Genomic DNA, 21,305 nt, shown 5'->3' with positions numbered 1-21,305 from the left:
ACAACAGACAATTCAACCTGTCTTTGCCTTTATTTTGTGTATGAACCCAAGGAAGCTCTGATATGCACACATACTTATGTGGCAGCCACAGCGCTTAAGAAAAATCTTCTAACAGTGAAAACCAAACAGAGAGATATTTTTTTTGTTTTCTAAGACATGCAGCTCTGTAGAGATTTGGCCTCCTCTCATGAGGCTTCCTCTTAATTCAAACATCTTCAAAACAGAGAGTTGGCGAGAGCTAATCATTTCCTGGGCGATTCATGCTACAAACCACAAGATGGCAGTGCATGATCTACTCTGCCTGAGGAAGCCGCTGTCCCTTTCTCTCTCTCTCTCTCTCTCCATAAACCAATGCTGCTGTTAAAAAAAACCTAATTGAAGTGTTTATGTATCACAGGATTAGACAACAGTTACGTGTATGTGATCTCAAACATTTTTATTGCAGTTACACACAAAAAAAATAAAAATATAACAACCTATCGCCACTTTCGTTATTTCAGCTTTGATGTGTTTAGTTATCAGCAACTTCCTCTGATTAAAACACACCCATAAAGTTTTTTTGTTCCATATAAATATTTTTCCAACCTCCCCAGTAACAGCGTTTAAACGCCTCCCCACGTGTTTAGATAAGAGACCTCTCCGCCCTGCTCTGGGCATGAGAGACGAGAGGTTTAGTTCCCCTGCTGTTTTCCATGTTATGGCTCTGCACGGCCTCTCTGCGCCTCACTGGCAGAGGGCTCTGCCGCTGTGCAAAGGCTCCTTCTGTTCCCTGCTTGGCCTCAAGCCTGAGAAGATCAGAAGTAGAAGACAGACGAGCTTTTCATTGGCAGGCCAAACAAAGCGCTGTCTCTCTCTGTCTGAATGTGACACAGAGACAAGAGCGTGACCCCCCCCCAGCCAGCAGCTGAGTCTCTTTGCTGCCATCACAAAGATTTAGACTTCAGTAGAAAAGCTGATATCAGCAGATGAACTGATATCTGTAAAAAGCCACTCACCACCTCACACACACAACTGTACTAGTTTTAGAAAATGTACCTCGAATACTTTTATCCCAGCAAAAACACTAGTAAACTGATGTAAAAAGATACTATTTTTAAATGCATAACATATTAGAAAAAAAAAAATCAGATGGCATCAAAGAGCATCCTTTTTGTTGATGATTTGCTGACTGAGAGTTTTTTGATTTCTATTTATTTTTATTGTAATGAACAGAAAATAAAATTTTGATTTCCAAATACTTGGCCTGTTGATCACTGAACAAAGCCCATCTTAGGAGGACAGCTTTTCAACATTGGTAAGTAATTATGGAATACCTCTTATACATTTTAGTCAAATTAATAACACTAAAATTATTTGTTTCAGTTTAAATAACCAGGTAATATAAATTCACTACCACATCTATTAGATAAAAACTTATTTTCTTTTCTCCTTCAGTCTCTCCTGTAGTATTTTCACATTTTACTTTGAGATTTGTCCACATTTTTATATGCAGTATTTTACAAAATTGTCATGTATGCAGAGAGGAAGTAGTCTTTTTTTTTTTTATTAGGTCCAATTCGCATCAGACTTTCACAGGCAATTCCCAGTCAAGTTTTATTTCTTTTAATTCAAGTTAAAATCAATTCTCAAGTCTCTAATTAAATACATATTTCTACTTTCATGCCATTTATAGTCTGACTATGAACGTCTTCACAGCTTAAGTCTAAGTCAAGTCTTGAGTTCTGGGGATGAAAGTCAGTCAGGTCTGGAATCTGTTTTTGTGAATAAAGTGTGACTTGGGTCATTATGTCAATTCAACAGCTCTGGTGTGACATCTTAAGATGCTCATCAGAAATTAAAATCCAAAATATTATTGATGACAAAGTCTAATAATGCTCTAAAATGTGAGAAGAGCTAAAAACAGGACTTACAAATAGATAAAAGCACTAAGTCGGTTGTTGATTTACATGATTTAGTGGAGATGCTTGTAGGTTCCACCAGTAGTCTGGGATACAAGTACATGTCGCTGGTATTCTGTATTCTGGGGAGTTGTAGCTGAAAAGTTTGATAAACACAAATCTAGAGCATAACTATCTGAATCAATAGTTTTTTTTGTTCACCATCCAAAGATACAACACAAATTCAAACACACACCAATATATATCCAGGTCAACCCTCTTGTCAATAAGTTGTTGCACATGTTCAGGATCCTTGAAAAATCAGCTGAGATCGGTCGTGAGTGCTCTCCGATCTTTAGGAAACTAGTGAAAAGTGTGACACACCTTGCTCTATTAGCTGATCTGTGTGACGCTCTCGTTACATCTGCTCGATCTGAGCAGCTTTGGAACAGCAAATTTCTATTATCAGTCTGGCAGACAGATCTGAAACGCTTTGAGGCTCTTTTGCCTAATATCACTGGTGCGTGGAGCTGATGAAAGGATAAGCTGTGAGGGAGTTGCAGTATCGCTAATCTATCACTTGATCTAATTATCCAACCGAAGTGGCACAGGATAATATGGTGGCAGTGAAGCTGGGAAAGAGGAAAAAAAGCATGACACGTCGTTGCTACAGTGTGAAACATCTGTTTCATGTTGTTTCACTCTGAGGCTTTGTGAATCACACTAACATCACATGAACATACCACGCACCTATCTGGGTACTTACTGCTGAACCAATATGATCGCTGTGGACTTGCAACCCTTTCTTAACCTCGAATGAAACACAAATTCCCACCTTTGTGATTGATTCTGATTTTATAATCAAATTGCTTGATTATGCATGCAGTTTTTAGATTGAAAAGTTTTCTTTTCCACCCCATCAGCTAAAAGAGAAATTGAAATTAATATTTTACAAGAGCAGTTGTCTTGATAATGACATTGCAATTCAGAGAGACGGCTTGCTGCCTGATATCTGATTCGAGGGGGTTGAAGGCAACGCAGATAGCAGGCTGTGTGCTCGCTGAAACCATAATAGTGTGTAAAAGGACAAATTGGTTATTATGACTGAAGGTAATCACGTACTTTCATGCTGACAGCTTTCGCCTTTAAACCAGATGGAACAGAACAAACTGAAATACAGTTTATAAATAGAAACATGTTAGGAACCATCATTTTAAGGGTTTTTAAGAATAGAGAGAAGTGTAAATCAAGATAATTTCAACAGTTCCCATGAAACATCCATACTGTGTATTGGTTAGATTCCTGAATATTAAATGTTTTAGTTATTTATTACTGTTTTTACCACATTTTTTTCATGTGTTCTGCTATTGTTCAGTGCACCAAGTTTTGTTGTCCTCGTTCAGCGACAATAAAAACATTTATTCACTCATACAAATGGAAAGTGGAGATAAAAAGCAAACACAACCCCATTCAAACAGATTTTGTGACGTCATATTAATAATATGTTAAATAATTTCAAAACATTTTCCAGTAAAAGGTGACATGATGATACTATGTACAATTCAACTGAAACAACAAAAATAGCATAAGTAGAAAGATATGAGCAGAAAAGCTGCAAAGGTTTGCTTAAATGTGAAACCGTTAACACTGTTTTGATTCAGTCTTAGTGATTCATTTTCCTGTCATCAACCTCACTGAACATTTAAGTTCAAAATTAAGTTCAGCAGTCCTAGTCGAATTTTACTGACGTGCTCTTTTACGTCCTTTTTCTAAAGCTACAGTTTGCAGGCATGCTAAAAAGTACCAACAATTATGTCATTGTGCAAAGGTATCAGTCAGCAGATCTGGCACAGAAACAGTACAGCATTTTTTTTATTGAAATCAAAGTTGGAAATGAGTTAATCCTGATGCACATAAAAGGGTAATCAATATAGCTGATTCCTGCCTACCTTTCACTGCATCAAAGTCCCTAAAAATATTATGGCATAGCTGCTTAGAGGCAAAATAGTGTGCATACACACCACGCACTCTGTGCATGGTCCCAGCAGAAGATAATGCCGATAGGATCATCAGTAGGACTGAGTGAAGTGAAAGGAACACTGCAAAAACGTTCTCCCACCTGACTTTCGGTCAAAGAAACTTATTCTAAGCCGAAAGGAAAAACCATGTGCTCCTTGATCAGAAGCATGCATTTCCTCAGATCCAGCCTCAGAGTACCGAACTGAGCCTGTAATTAACTGTTGGGGAATATGGTGACGAAACAGAAGCTGGGAACCTCAAAGACAGCGTTCCCAGGAGTTCAGACTCATTACTGAAGTGGGTCTTTGGTTCTATAGGCCTATTAAATAATCGTGAAGTTGTGATTTCCCATCTGGTGGCATCAAAATTTTACAATACAAACAGCAGTAAATAAAAAGCCCAATAAAGATGGATTTCCTACAGCTGGTGGAATGTTATGTTCAGCAGAAGCCATTTTCTTTATTCCTTTTTTTTTTTGGCCCAGCAGTATTTCATCCCCACAATAACTGCTCATTTATTTACCAAACACTGTCTGCTGCCACATACAATAAATGTTTATTGTGCTGTTAAGGCCCGCCTCAAAATGACTTCAGTTATAGTCATCCCTCACAAAGGGGAAACGATGTGGTGAGATAGTTACAATTAATGCCACAATGCGGGGTTCATGAACCTACACATGGAAAGACGTTTCCACTTCCACAGCGTGTCGTTTTCCACCGTGTTCAGTTCTGCGACATGCTCTTATGAGCTGCCTTTCTGCCTCAAGCAGTCAGCAAACAACAGGGCAGCTGCTTCAGCAGCAGAGGCAGCGTCTCCGCGATTCTAAATCGATAGGCTCTGATTCTGCAGTGCTATTATTCAAAACGCCTGGAGATAATCACAGGTTCTGTCCTGAAATGGACATTCACTGTAATGAAGAACATAATGCGTATGAGTTATTTATGCGGCTCATTCTAATGATCACCAACCAATTAGGAGGTGTAACCTAAATATGTGCCGAATGTCTAGTGAGCTTAAAATGTTTTGGGAGCATTCAAGAGATGACACTTTAAATGGCCTTGAGGGTTCATAGATTTAGTCAAAACAAACTGCTATGCATGCCAGATGTAGTCTGAGTTTACGACAACGCTAGTCGTTCCTGCACCTTTTATCATTTGGGAAAGGTTTCTCTTAGATGAGCAAAATTTAAAATTTTATGTTGTTCATTTAGAAAACCAGGCTATGAATGTAATGACTTGGTGTTCAAATAAAGCGTCAAATTTTTTGTTTCTCCTGCTTATTTTATTGTAATGTTACACATTGCTTCATGGAAAGGAAGTCTTAAATCTCCATACTGATTTTGACTGATAGACATATGAACATAAATATAACTTACTGTAGTTTAACCCTATTAAAGGCCTTGCGCCGCAACACAGAGAGGAGTATAAATACGTGATGCCAAGCCTATAATCTATATCTATATCTATAAATCCAATCAGATTTTTCATTACTGACGACACAGAATGAGAGACGAGGAGAGTCGGAGAAAGTGGCAGAACTGAGACCTGCCAGAGGTTTTTTCGACAGAGGAAGGAGAAAAATCTAAAGTAAAGGGGGAGAAAAGGGAAATCAAAAGAGAAGCGTGAAGTCAGGAAAAAGGAGAAGCACAGCAAGCATCTTGGGTATTTAAAAGCCTTCATTCAGCCTTGAGCTGGACTTGATGGGTGCAGAGAGGCAGGGAGGTCTTAACTCTACACAGGACTGAACTAGAAGGCAGCTGCAGGCAATGAATGCAGCAGCTACTTCACAGGCAGTACACCAATCAGTTCAAACTTTTTTTTTTTCTCTTGGATTTAATGATGACAAGGAAGTGCCTTGGACAGGAAGGTTGTTTCCTCCTTAATTGATGAGTTCATCTGTACTTCTGTAAGATTTGGAGATATATTCTATAAAAACCTTGTTCTCTTCATGTAAACCCTGCAGTACAAAGCTATCCTCCTGTCTAACATTGCTTTTTGACGTCTACTCTTCCTGACCACTCCACTTTTACAGTCTCAGTCTGACATTAACACACTTCCTGCGTTTATCTCTCAATGCCACAGAGCATTCAGCAGACACTGGAGAACAGGGCGACCATGGAGCCAAGAAAAAACAAAACAGCCAAACATTTTTAGAACAAAAGCTGCAGGTGTGAAAAATGTTGCAGATCGTCATCACACAGAAGGACATAGTCAAATAATATTAATAGGTGAAAGAAAATGCAAGCTTTGGACTGGAGTCAGGTCAGTTTAGGACAACACCCTCCCTTGGGGTCTCATTATAATATTTTAGTGTAGATTTTCTGACTTTTGTTGAGATTAAGTGTTGCACAGCCTGGCATTCTCAGGAAGCCATTTTAACTGTATTAACTTATTGGCCGGTGAGACATTTTTTAAGCTAATGGGAGCTAAAATATAACAATTAAAACTCACATTCAGGTAATGTCCATTTTTATTCGGTTTATTCCATATTTACTCTTTTAATGTTCAGTTCTTTTTTAGTTTATTTCTCCCTCTCCCACTGTGGCCTGCTGGCTCAGGATTACTGTCAGCTCCTGACTGGATGCGCTATGAGAAACGCACACAAAAACTACAGAGAAAGGACATTACATACAGTACAGACCAAAAGTTTGGACACACTTTCTCATTGAATTCAATGAGAAAGTGTGTCCAAACTTTTGGTCTGTACTGTACATCGAGGAACAGGTCTATAAATTTGATGAGGACGTTATGACAGAGATCAGGTAATTTAGTGCATTTGGTCAAGTTCAGAAATGCTAATTTAGCAGAAGCATTATAGTGCATGTTTCATTTACCTGTGCTGATCATTACATCAGCTCAAACATGTTGCTGTCCAGGGTGCTAAACCCCGAGGAAAACATGTGGATGATAGAGACAGATTGTGGAAAAATAAATAGTCATAAATCCCTTTCTCTCTGTGCTCCAACTCTGTGAAAAGTTATAGAAGAAACATAAATACTGAGCATATTAAAATTAAATATTCAACACTGAACAAATGTACTAAAAGGATGTTTTTTTTCTATATTTATAAGTTTGAGATCATGCTAGTGCAATCCTGATACCAATAAGCCAATATATATGGCCAGTGTTACATTTCACTGTAGAGTTAGCTGCTCACTGCAAATAGTTTCCTCGCTGATTGCAAAGAATTTCAAAAAGTCTTAAAACATTTTTTGGTTGTTAAAATAAATAAATAAAAATCCCCAAATATTCCCAAATCCCTGTATAGTCACAAGCCTATAATGAATACATAGTACAGCGTAATATATGTAATAGTTGAAAGGATTGTTTTTCTTTCAACTGAATAAAGGAAAAATCTCCCAGCAGTCTCTTAACGCTGCTTGTATATCACCATCACTTGACAATTGTCAGCAAAGCTGGAAGAAATTTGACTTATTTATCAAGATTATGTCTCCTGAGAAAATTGTCAACGTATTCCTATCCACAAGCTCACTTCTGTTCTTTCTGGAACATCTGAATCTGTTTTTTATTATTATAACTATTATTTGAAGATCTGTCATGCTGTCTCTGGATGATCACTGGAATTTATCTTTCTGAAAGGTTTACTTACTTTCTTGTTGAAGTTACTAACAGTTTAGGAGGATTTCTTTTCTCTACAGCAAACCCCAACAAGAAAGGTTTCAATAACAGTGGTCAGTTGATCATTTGGTCTTTAAAGTGAAACAATAAATCTTTGCTCCAATCTTAAATATTGGTTGCAACTGTTGCAGTGAGGTGCTCACTTGTGCACACAAATTTGCACACAGAATCATCATAACATGCACTGATTCATATACATTTCGACACAGGAAGTAAGTCATCACATCTAAGCCTTTAGAGCGCTTGTTAAGTCCCTTACACATGCAGATCAAATGTGTCTTATGCATGTAATTGTTGAAAGCAAGAGAAGAGCTTGAGCACAGAAAAAGAAAACCAGCAGGGTGAGACACAAGGAGTGCAAACACGTACGGAGATGGAAGGAGAAGAATACAACAGCAGTCCTGATTCAAGAATATCCCTGGAGTATTTTTTCACTATTACAGTAAGGCAGTCGTTCTGCTTGCTTTTGAATCTGACTGCTTGTCTCCAGAGATTGCTCCGACTCCAGCTGTGAGCACGTCTCTGAGTAGCATGGCTCGAACGTCAAGATTCATATATTAATTTCCAATATCTTCTCAAGCTCAGAACTCAGAGGCTAAAATAAATCATGGAGCTATTAAAAAATAAGAGTTCTGAAAACCTAAGCATATAACACCTTGCAAAACTATTTATACCCCTTCAACTTCTACACATTTTCTCACGCTTTAATATCAGCTAGCTTAAATGGTGTATCATTGTGAAGTGGGAGTAAAATCAATCAAACAAGTTTATTTGTATAGCACATTTCAACAACAAGGCAGTTCAAAGTGCTTTACATCATGAAAACATAAAAATATTGTAAAAACTGTGAAATCAGCCATACACTTCACAAATGACAGTTTTCAACTTTTTTTACAACTATAAATCTGAAATGTTAGCACTATCACTTATTCCCCAAACTAATACCATGTTTTACTGCAATTGGGGAATGTCTACAACATTTGGCAAAAATTTATGTCCATTTATCTTTGCAAATGAGCTCAATATTTATATCTGGATTTTGACTGAATCATTTCTGCTTTGATCTAAACCATTCCATTGTAGCTCTGACTGTGTATTCAAGCTGGAAGGTGAACTTCTGCCCCAGTCTCAAGTCTTTTGCTGCTTTAAACACAATTCTTCCCAGGATTACCCTGTGTTTAGCTCTATCCATCTTCCAAACCATTTCGACTAAGGCTATGCTGTGTTCAGAATGATGTGCGGTTTTAGTTTTCAGACTTTGGTGAATTTAAAAAAAAAACATGAGTCATTTACTTTCCACTTCCCAATTAGCCATTACCTTGTGATGTTCTATTACACACACAACCTAAATAAGATTCCAAAATTTTGCAGCATCAATGTGAAAAATCTGAAAGAAGTTAAGTTTCGAACGTTACTGTAAATGACTGGGCAACAACAACTCAACACAGGTCAGACTCCCCCTTTTCCAAACAACACAAATTTGTAATGAATAATTCAGTCCTCCAAATTCTTTGGATAATTAAAGTTTTTTTCCTCAGCATGTTCTATTATGCAACACACATACATTTAAACCAAGCGAGGCAATGAGCACGCTGCCGGGCATGGCACCGCATATCAGAAGTGGCAAAGTAATTAATATTTCACCCACTCGTTTCACATTAACACCACACAAACACAGTCAGAAAACACAGTTGCAAGAATCAGTCACTCATCAGGAGTCTCACACAGCCGCAGAGCTTCAGCGGGAAATGATTACACAACATCTTTCCTCATTTCGCTTCAAACACAATGTGAAAAATGCTGTTTTCCAGTGACTCCATGGTCAACATTACATTCCACATCAATGCAACATCCTGAGTTCAAATCTGGTGCATGACCTTTGTCACGTTGTGGTGAGAGAGCTTCCACTACCGAAGGAAATCATCCCTCAAAAATAATTCATAACAAGACAGTCATGATGGAGGCCTCAGCATTTGCTTTCAATCCGTTTCGTGCAGCTATTCATTTTTTAAACTTTCCTTCAGCCATGGACAGTGTGTTTGTGTTTTCCAAAGCATGCATTCAGCAAGTTGCCCACTCATATTCATTGTTACACTTCAAACTGGCCTGAAATGTTTGACACAATAAACAGCTGAACAATGAGCTTCACAGTGTCACGGATGCTTGACACAGAAAATACAGAAAGAATGGAAAGACTGGCACAAATTACCTTTTCTGGCCAGAGAAACCTGAAACGAAACGTTGGTGTTGGTTGATGTATAAATCCCTGAAGGAAATCCATTTGGAAAACAGGATGGAACTGTTTGTTTGTGAATTAGATGAATGATCAGCCTGTAGTGAATCTGTTTCTGAGAACACTTCACAGCTGATCCTGATACACCATTTGTTGCACATTTGTTTCAATGTGAACAGAAATACTCCCCCATCTTATCAGCAGTGTTATCTTTACTCAGCTGCTGATATTAGAACCAATGCATATGCAATCACTAAGTTACCACTGACTTTTAAATTTACAGTGACAGAGAGACTGTATTGACTGGTGCACCTTTCTGCCTTTCTGTATCTTGTCACCTTCTCTGTATGCTGCCCACAAACAGCTGCTGAGTAGGAAAGAGCTCCTAGAGAGCATCTGAAATATTAAATTATAAGATGTTCAAAGCAAATCGCTAAGCTATGGAAGAATGAGAGCAACTTGTTCTGCAAGTTGTGTCTCCACGTTATTAACTGAAACCACAGTAAAATATTTTATAAAAAGAATGATCGAGTCATATTTAAAAAAATAAAAAAAAGATTTAACATGCTAACATTAACCTTGCACTTCACAAACTTCATTGTCAGCTGGAGCAAAATGTGACTTTCTACTGTATACACTGACTCAGGAACACTTTTACAAATAAATGATAAAACCACATTTTAGACACCTTAATAACCATAAATAGCAACATGTTATAGCAAAATACAATGATCAACACACAACACAGAAATGCCTGAAGCAGCAGCACATCATCAGTACAATAATTGGCCAATATATTTTTTAATTGTGTGATGGAAAAATTACAATAAGGTCACATCTGCTAGTCATGTTATATGAAATGCTTATGAACTCTCACCAAAAGCAATATTTGGTTTACATGTAGAAGGTTGGAAGTTGTTTTCTACAGCTGCATCAGAACCAGGCTGTCTCGCCCTTTGTTGTTAATTCTTTATCCTTGGTATAAAACTCATGTGTTGTCTCTGCCTGACAGAGCTTTTCATCCAGACCTGCTTCATTATTGATTGTCATATGAGCTCTTTGTATTGTGCGTAATATATGAATAAACCTGATTGAGTGATTTCACCTGAACAGTGCTTGGAAATAGTATTTTTTTTTCCCACGACAATTGCAATACATATGCTAGGTTACAACAAAAGCATTTCAGTTAACATGTCCGACAATTTACAGTTTTTCACTGGACAGTAATAAATTACGTTGGTTATGTCTGACTGTCCGACGTGTTTTCACAAACAATTCTGATAATTTATGCAGCTGGCTCCACCACAAGCTGACTCCGCCATGAACTGAATAACCAACTTGAAACACAAAAATGTAAATATAACTGATGAGATGAAAAGAAACGAGCTAATGTGCAAGGCCAGAAAACTGCAGCAACAAAGAATTCAAACCAGACCAAAGCCAGAAAAAAAAAAACTGTTTATACCAGCAGAAATATGACCATAATGGAGTCCCTTTGCAAAGTTCCTTCTCATCAGAATTTAACCTAACAAGAATTCTGATTCATTTTTGTGAACCGCTGTACCCCTAATGCTAACCTTTTTTCGGACCAGACTATGCTGACTGTCAGAATACCTGAAACTCCCAGTCGACTGTATAGAAAGCAAAAAGGATTGTCATGTTCTCCAGCCACAAAATCATAGCTTTTAGCATGGTATGATGAGGTTCCATTATTCTTTTGATAAGAAAAACTAGCTTCTTTGCCATGTTCCACAACTCTTAGCTCCAAATAATACTGCAGTTTTTGAGAAACAATCCAGCAAGGACAAAGAAACAGATTTTCATGGAGGCACACAGCATTCAGCCATTATCAGTTAGCAATCAGCTGATTGTAATTGTGCCAGGATAATCCTGCTGTACAGTAAACAAAGCTTCTCAGCTGCTTACAGTCATCATAATCCATTTAACCTAATAGCCTTAAGCTGTTTTTAAAAATTACTCACTAAGCAACAATCAAGCCAAGACGAGAGGAGCGGATAAATAAGTGAATTAATCAGTGACGTTTTTGTAATTTAACAATGTCTAAAAACAACTTGCAAATGTTTCTCATCAGACACTGAACAGCTTTTTTTGTAGAACTTCTTTTTTTTAAACCATGAAGAATGATTTATTTTTGGGCTGCACATGAGCCAAAAGTGGGCTATGGATTAAGCGCATATTTCTTTTTAATGATGAAGCACAAAGCACTAGGAGGCAGCTCTGAAACTCTCACAAGTCTTTTGAAGCTCCCACTAGTCAGTCCCACAGATTTGACAGACTGCTCCCTTTTTCTCCTTGCTTGCCGAGAAGGTTTCTGAAGGTCTGAGCTCAATGCAGGCTAATGGCTCAGCAGGACTGAAGGCTCATTTCAGACGAGATCATATTTCATTAAGGCTGAATCTGATTATCTCCTCCTATAGTGCACTTGGTCACAAAAAGATGAGCGTACACATCAGGAGAACAAAACAGAGGCTCCCAGACCTGCATTCATGAAACGCTGATGACTGGAGAACAGCTGCAAAGCCTCCAACATTAGGACACGGCAAAGTTTGCTGCTGTCAAGCTGTCACTCCCGATACATCTGACGAAGAAAGGCTAACTACAGCAGGGCATTGATTTTAGCTGGGACAACTTCTAGACAATGACAGAAGGAAGACAGAAAGCCACTGGTGTTTGGATGTGATATATACACGCTGCTCTTATTAAGAGACACACTGCACATTTACAACTGTAACACCAAATAATATCTTACTGTACCCAAAGGACGCAGACTTCCACTTGCGGCAGGGGATGACCCTCTTGCAACCTTCGGATCCTAACCTCCCGGGATTTTCTGTGGCTTCAACCGGCAGTGATGCATGCCTCCTAAAAAAAGAAAGAAAAAAGGACAAACAGTGTCACAGCACAACACAAACCTGCAAACGTGTGATGACAGATCTGAGGAGAAAAATTATCAGTGTGAAACTGCCACTTGGCGATGAAGCATTAATTATTTGAAGGACTAATTCTCTTTGTGTTTTTCACTTTTCCCAATATTTTGTTTTGGAATAACACATTTTTATAGGAGTAATCAAACATTTCAGATATAAACTGCAAACTGGAAATGACACATTTCAGTTTTATGGATACAATATGTCATCAAAAGGAAAAAAAAGTAATTTGCTAAACAATATCTTTTTATCAGTTTGGCACAAATAATTCTATTAAAGCATATTACCTGAATTCATTTTTAACATATTAAAAGATAAGCTATAGGAACAGAGAAATGGCCACAGGTCCCACTATGAACAACTACAATCGACGTATAAACTGTACCTGTTACTGCCTGCGGCTCGTCAATAAGAGCAATGAGTTTGTATTCTGTTTTTCTTTTTTAATTTATGTTCTATTGATCATATTTCTGTTATTTCTGAGGCATTTATTTTAATTTTCTCTCTTCTATTTTGTAAAAAGTCACTACAACTATTGAGCTGGTTGTTTTTGACGTTTACACAGCATTTCTTAGGAAGCTGGGATTGGTTTTACACCATCTCCAAGCAATTAAGTGAAATACACCTGCATTGCACTACCAACGTTTTACTCTTTAAATTACAGTAAAATTTAGCTGTACAGATATTGAGGAACCTAACTGTATTAATTTAAGCTGGTAGATCACTCATATGGCTTAGTTTTGAAAATATTATTGTTCTTGAACTGAACTTTTCTCCACATTTCTCAGTTCTCCCTTTGTATAAAACACAATCTCTCAGAAAAACCCAGTCTGCTCAGACTGAGAGAAACTGAATTGTGAGCAATAATATCATCTAGTCCCAAAAACATTAGAAAAGAAGCAAGGCATTCACTTTTTCGGACACATACATATATATTAAATATATTAAAACTATGTACATACATTAATGTTAATGTATTTACATTTTAGAATGTAAACACTGAACATTATCTACTAGATAATGTACATTCGTTGATCAGCTATGAATCATATACACCATGATGTGCAAAATTTCTCTTGATCTGTATTTTCATTGTTACATTTTCTAAACAAGTGTTCATCAGCAATAACAGGCTAATAGAAATTATAATCTTGTCCAATATGGAGGATCACAGAAAGGAAAAGCCAATAGGACTTAGGTTTAATTGTAGAGCATGTGACCTCACTTTTAAGCTTTGTTTGTATTCTACACAACAGTGTTGTATATAGAGATCTCCTCAGAGGCATGTCTCTCTCATCTATTGTTTACTAATGCTTTAACAAAACAAAGCCTTTTGGTTGATTCAAATGGATGAAGCACAGTTCTTAAGCTTGCAGCCCAACACTAAGAACAAAGTTGTAACCCGATTATTTCAGTACCAGATCGAGAAATCCAACTTTATTCAACATTATATCAAAACCACAACGATTTTCCATCGTATTCTTCCCTTAAATGAGATGGCAGAGAAAATATCAGGGTGGTAGATAATTTCTGCCCCTCCACCACTTGTTGCTGTGCAGCTGGGTGTAAGACTGTTATACCTTCAGATATTTGTATTACTCTTTAAAGACCACAAAAGCATCTAGTAGCATTAATGAGTCTTAATTATATATTAAAATGTAATGCTACAAATAACATTAGTAAAATTCTATTATCAATGTATTATTTTGGGAGCATTAAAGCAATTTGATCAAGTCATACAACTGAATCTCAATCAACTATTTATAAATGTAAAGCGTTTATTGCTTTTAACTTTAGTTATTATGGCTTAGAACTAATACCAAAACTCAGTCCTTCATAAAAAAGGAATATATTATAATATGACTTTTGACCAGCATTGACGTACAACACTGCTCAGCCTGATACCCTCAGCATGCTCTGTCCAAGCATAGTAATGGAAAGTTGAGTGGAAGAAAAAAGTGTTGTAGAAAAGGTTGCACAAGCTACAGAGATCTTAAGGACTGTGAAGCAAATATTTTAAAAATATTTTTAAAATATTTTTATTTTTAAAATAAATATTTTAAAAACACTTAAATAAATGCTTTGTGTATTAAATTTACACGCTTGGATATTTTGTAATTACTTAAAGGAGATGCATCTGTATATTTCTGTTTTTGAAATTCTGGGTGAATACAGCGAAACGCTGGTATTTTAACTGAAGGTTATCATGTCATGAGAATCCCATACCAGCCCATGCTACTCAGAGGATAATGTCATTATGTCAGATCTATTCTCTGCTTTTCTTTTTTCCAAGCATTAAATTAATGTTATTGTTTAAAACAAGTTGCAGACACAAATCCAGCTCTGAAGTCCAGAGAGACAGCAGAGGCTGATTGTGTCATGCCTACCACCATTTGCTGCTGTTTCTGCATAATGAAATATTAATTTGAAATATGCAAATTCAGGATTCAGAGCTATGGACCCTAACTAAGAAGGAATTCACTCAGTTTCTCACCTTTAGCTACTCCAGGGGTGACACCAAGTCAAATGCTGTGAAGATTTTTTCAAACCTGAAAGTGGCAAAGCTGCTTTAGAAAGCTTCTCTTTCCCAGACAGAGATGTGTTGCAGACGAAGCCCTATGTCTGCTGTACTATTCTCGCATACACAGGTTACTGTAAATAGAGTTCATGTATAATGGAGTGGATTTAAATAGCACTCCTCTCGCCTTGTTGGTCTAACAAGTCCTATAGGCTGCCCCCCACTTTGGCTTTTGTCCATCATAAAAAATCATCCAACACTATTTGACATTTGGAGGAGTAGCGACTTCAGTTGCTTCCTTTAGATTCTACATATGAGTTGGGGGATGGATATCAATGCAGCAAAAACTCCTCTTTTATGTTTTAAGAAACTTAAATTTAACCGGAAGGGCCCTTACATTCATCCTTTCATATTCCACACCGATGTCTAAGTTTACATTTTCATGTAAAATTTTAGAAAAGTTAGTTTTGAATCTATTCACGTCACATTTGAACTTTTACAGTTTTAAAAGTTAAAATGAATAGAGTCAAGTCATAAAAAATAAGTCTAATTTTAGATCAAAAACAGCACTATTGGGCGTGCCGTGGTGGCGCAGTGGATAGCGCGACCCATGTTTGGAGGCCTTGAGTCCACGACGCAGCCGTCGCGGGTTCGACTTCCGACCCGGCAACATTTGTCGCATGTCTTCCCCCCTCTCCTTCCCCATTTCCTGTCAGCCTACTTTCAAAAAATAAGGGACACTAGAGCCCACAAAAAGACCCCCTGGCAGGGTACAAAAAAAAAACAGCATTATTAAAGATCTGGGATGATTTTAAGTGTGTAATGGATCACAAATAGTGATTACCACACTTTTCTCCTGTACAGGACTTCTGAAAATGCATTTCAATGCTTCAACTTGTATATAGCTGATAAAAAAAATAATTGACCATAATTGGGGCCTGCCATAGCAAAGCATAGGAGAGCAACGGAATGCCTTGCTTCGCATTGCATGGAAGGCACCTAATACTCTACACCTCAAAATAACTGCCGCTTCCTTTCAGCAATAATGCGGCTCGTACCACTGCGTGCATTCCCACAATATACACATCAAAACATGTGGCTGGATCTTGGCATTTTCTTCTGGTAACGAAGTGCCACGAAGTATAAATCAAATTTTTACTTTAGTGTTGAATGTCTGTTTCATAATATGTTCGCCACCAACAACAAAGAAAAAAAAAACTTTAACTTTTCTAAAAAATTCACAAACTGCACAATAATTGTTAAGTAGTACAAGATAAGCAGTATTTCAAAACAGCGGAAGAAATCTTATGTTTTTTGAACAATAAGATTTGTTATTAATCTGTTGCTAAGTGATGAACGTGTTTTCTGGTAGCCAAGTGCCATGAAGTAAATATCTGATTTTTACTTTTGCAAAATTTGCCATCTGTAAATTTCCTGTGTCTAAGCGGATAAGTAGTATTTCAAAAGAGTTTATGTTTCATAAACAATAATTAATTTGGTGTTAATGAAAAAATGAAAAAGGATTTTATTTTTTTTTCTGGTAACGAACTGCCACGAAAAATAAATAAGAATTTTACTTGTGTTTTCAATGTCTGTTTAATAATATATTCACCACCAACAACAAAAAAATTTAAAAACTTTAACATTGTTTCTGGAAAATTCCAGAAACAATGATTATAGAACCACCTAGAATCTACTCATACATCAAGTAATTAATGAAGTCCAACATTTATAACCTTGGCTAAATTTTCATTCACTGGACTTGCATATAAAATGAATCTCTTGGTCTTTCATCATTCACTTAAAAATGTTCAGAGCATTGTGATGCCTCGTTTACCTAACTGTAGAAAGCTTCTGCTTTGCTGAAGAAAGGTCAGTGACATGTTCCAATAAGCGAGATCATATAACCCCCGTTCTAAATTCTTCACACTGGCTTCCTGTTGAGCTCAGAATTCATTTTGAAATATTAGTCTTTACACAAAGCAGCAAATAGTCAGGAAACAAGGATATCCTTTAACTACACATATACAGTTTCTTGTTCTCTAATAAGGAAAATCAAAATCTCTAAAATCCAAACCTAATTTCCACTTCAGAGTAATAAAATAATTTTAAGATAGGTTAAAATGAACTGTATTGAAGTAGGGTAATCTATTTAGTCACACTTTTGAAAAACAATGCCCAAAATTTAGGTTGCTTGTCAAAAGGGACTTCTACCCTTGTCAAGGACAGAAACAAAGGACACAGTTGGAGCCCTAGACACCAAAGTTGAGTATTTGTCGGCAGCAGAGGACGGGTTTCAGTGATCCCTGAGGACCATTCCTGCTTTGGGTGTGAGACAGCTCTACAGCAGGTGTTGAAACACAGCACTGTCACTTCCTGTCCCTGAAGATAAATATCAGCTCAGCTATTCTGTCACTACATCAAAGGACTTTTTAAGGTTAAATATCTTTGTGAACTAAGCGCCGTTTCGTCCACACCGTGTGCTGTTTTAGAAACGCTTCCTCAGCTGCAGAAAACCGCTGCTCCAAGGGTTTTCCTGCAATAACTTACCTTGAAAAGAAACTGCAAGTGTGCATCCTCTGTGCTTCCCTTTTATAAATCTATTACATTAATTCCTTTGGCATAATATTCCGCTTCATTAATTATCTCACATTCCATTGACAACAATGCCATGAATAGAGCAAATGATGCAATTGATCGGACACGCTGTGCTTTGTTGCTGTGGTTTTGAAACACACCAAAAGAGAGAGGTTGAGACCTCCAACACATCAGCTCAGCAGAGCTTTATTCTCTTCACTGTCATCTTTATAATAATGGTTGAGCTGTATAATCCTCGCCTCTCTGTTTTCTCCAAGTCTCAGCGGAGGAGTAAAGGAAAATAAAAGCCACAGTCCAAGGTTTTTCTACAATGCATGCAGTCAATCACTATGCTAGAGTCTCTCACAAGATCCCCCGGTCTTATTTGGAGTCAATTCTAATAAATATGAAATTTCAATTAGCAATAATTTCTTTCATATTCTGTCAAATACAACTCCCATCCATCCCAAAGCTCAGCAGCTACACTTTTATGAATGAGTGAAAAGGGCACGAGGAGGAGCGACAGTGTGGGAACATTCAATGAGGAACAATCCAATGAAAGCAGGTCGCTGTGAAGCTGTTGATCCCCTGCCTGAATATCTCAGCCAACTTCTAATCACGTCTGAATAAAGCCATCCATTCTGATTTCACAACAGCAGACCAATTAAACACAACCATGTTGGTAATCCTCTCTCATTAAGTACGGAGTGTGGTGGAGAGTATAGCCAGCATTGCTGACGTCTCCCCCCACACAAACCTCTTCCAAACCAGTGCAAAGCAATCCTGCAGGATCGTGCCTTATTTATTTATAGCGCCAGTGCCAAGTTCAGAGGCTTCTGCATTATTAATGATAATGAAACCTACCGAGCCATGTTGCACAGAAATTTTTTTTAAAAACTGCCAGTCTCACTGGTGTCATGCTGTAGCATATTAACAAGGTGTGAGATGTAAGCAACTGTAAGGGTTCTGTGTGCTGTCAGCAGATTGCTGTTATGACAGTTCAGTTTATCCTGCTGTCGGTTCAGGTGACAAACAAGGAACAGCAAAAAAGGAGGGAGAAAATCACAATGACAGATAACTGTGATGCTTCCCAAATAGATGCTACAGCAGATTTGCACGCTATTCTTATTAAGAGATTTATTTAGGATATTTTACATACTAATTATAAAAGCATTTACTGAACTGTAAAATTATGATTTTATAATCAAAACGGAGATCTTTCAAAGTAGTTTTTATGCTTCACTGGAACATTTCCAGTGAAACATCCTGGTAGCACTATTGCCTTTGAGCAAGACAGTGTAGGTTTAAATCTGGGCTGAGGTCTTTATGGATGGAGTCTGAACGTTTTCCCTGTGCAAGTGTGGGTTCTCTATGGGTACTCAGATAATCCAAAAAACAGATGTTTGCTGGGTTAGAGGAGAAATAAACATGTCTGACAATTTTTTTCTGACTGTATTAACTCATGTTTGCTACCAAAGTATGTTTGCAAACACTGTATTTATCTATGTATATGTATATACATAATGTGAGTATTTGAGTGACTTTGTGACTGTGAACCAACAAGGATTGACTTTCGTTTTGTTGTTTAAAATTGTTTGGTTTATTTGGACTTTGAGTGGGCTATGTGTTTGTTTGTTGTTGTTGTTGTTGTTGATCGTTCTTGTCAGACAAATAGAGAAATTGTCCATCTCCAAAGACAAACTTTGTCACGGGCAAATGCTTCACTTATAACCAGTAAAACGCAGAAAAGATTTGGTTACGGAAGCACACCAAAAAGTTTAAGCTACATGGCCAAACTTTATGACAAGCCAATAGTGTAAACTTTATATGCAGAATGTAAACATCTAGTTTAAATCCCCCATTAGCAAGCTGTACCTCAACCTGACACTTTTAGCTGCATTAAACAACCCTGTACAACCATTTTCAGGTTGGGACTTCAGAAGAACCATTTCATAAGCTTCACTTTTCTCAGTCCAAAATCTGTTTAGATGTGTGCTTGGGATAATTGTGCAGTTAAGGTTATTTATTCCTCTCATGAAAAGGAATATAAAACCAAAATAAGTGACTGACAAAATAAACTGTTGACAAAAGCCATTCTTTTTCAGTTTCAGAAAAGAGATAATACTTGATTTTTGTTGCTCTATTTGCACCATTTATCAATTTTTGCTTCGACTTACATTTTTGGATCCAAATTTTACAAACTAAATATGACTTTTTTAAATGATTTGTGGCTCCTATATGTTAATATAGATGTACATAACATAATCAAACATCTGCAACAACAATAGGCATCCACACTGCTGTAACACACCAGTGAACACTTGCTGATGTCTCAACATGTCAGAGCTGTGAATAGCAGAACTGTTAAGAAAACGTAAACATGTTGATGTAAGTAAAAAATAAAAAATAAAAAATTGTTTCATCTTTCTGCTGTTCCAAAATAAACAGCAGAGCACACTGCTGGAACACAACTCATTCATGGATTTTTGTAAGAGGATGTTCATCAAAACATGTGCCTGCTTTTCACAGGATGATGATAATGAATGAGTCTTTGATGTGAAGCCACTTTGCTGTTCTATTTCGCATTCATAAAAAAAAAGCTCTCAGTGGCCGTACTCGACCAGGTCTACTTTTGAAGCTAAAGAACCATGATGTTTAATGAAGCCCTGGCTGCACTGGCACACCTATTTTCTTGTCCGTTCTATTTATCAAACTGTCTTCAGAAACATCACCTCTTGTTTCACATTAAGCCGCATCTACACCTGATGGGTCTGCTGTAAAAGCAAAAAGGTTGCACTTATCCATCATTCTTTTTACAGAATGAGAATGTCGTGTTGGGTTGTGAGCTTAGTACCAATTAAGGAAATGCAATAAAAGCACAACAGCTAAGAATGCAGAGGCTGTTTGGTTTCCAACCACATCAAATCAAAGTTCTGTTTCCCCTAACGGTCTGTCTGTGTTTTAGTTTCAATTCCCACACCAACTAGCAAAAAAATACATAGATTTATCTGTTTGAAAATAGTTAAAGCAATACTCTCTCCATTTTTAGCATTCTGTAAAACATACTTTCCTGTCTGTAATCACTTTTTTACAATAAATATTTTATATCAGGCTTCTATTATTAATGCTGGGAGCTACAGAGTACAGTAGATTCTAGCACTAGTCATAAAACAAATTGATTCACAGGTGTTTGAGCTTAACAGGCCAACTACACTGAAGACAAATAACATTATATTATTTAGTATTTCAGAAATATGGTCTTGCTCAAATGCTGCTGAACTTTGTGTGAAATTATGTTACTAAAAATCCTCAATTGTTAGATTGTAATTAGGGCTACGTTTATGTTTCAAAATTATACACACTGGTTTAGTTAAATGCTTTTCCAAGAATTCATATTTGGTTTTACATCCCTCATGAAGTTGCAGTAAAATCACCCACTTGTTGCACAGTCCTGGCATATCTCGAGCTGGATATTTGACTAACTGTCTCATGAAA

The 21,305-nt window shown here is 37.2% G+C and overlaps 1 protein-coding gene across 3 annotated transcripts in view; it reads right to left on the bottom strand.

Moving 5' to 3' along the window:
* LOC116719441 (IQ motif and SEC7 domain-containing protein 1-like) overlaps positions 1-21,305 on the bottom strand; it is a 127,271-nt gene that overhangs the window by 75,643 nt on the left and 30,323 nt on the right. For all 3 annotated transcript variants that reach the window (XM_032561992.1, XM_032562518.1, XM_032562434.1), the window contains exon 3: positions 12,543-12,650. In XM_032561992.1, coding sequence (XP_032417883.1) covers positions 12,543-12,650 — 108 coding nt within the window. The remainder of the gene's footprint in view (positions 1-12,542; positions 12,651-21,305) is intronic.

Source organism: Xiphophorus hellerii, chromosome 1 (genome assembly GCF_003331165.1).
Source record: "Xiphophorus hellerii strain 12219 chromosome 1, Xiphophorus_hellerii-4.1, whole genome shotgun sequence".
Lineage (NCBI taxonomy): Eukaryota > Metazoa > Chordata > Actinopteri > Cyprinodontiformes > Poeciliidae > Xiphophorus > Xiphophorus hellerii.
Note: the sequence above shows the minus strand (reverse complement) of the source record. Positions and strands in the feature narration are given on the sequence as shown.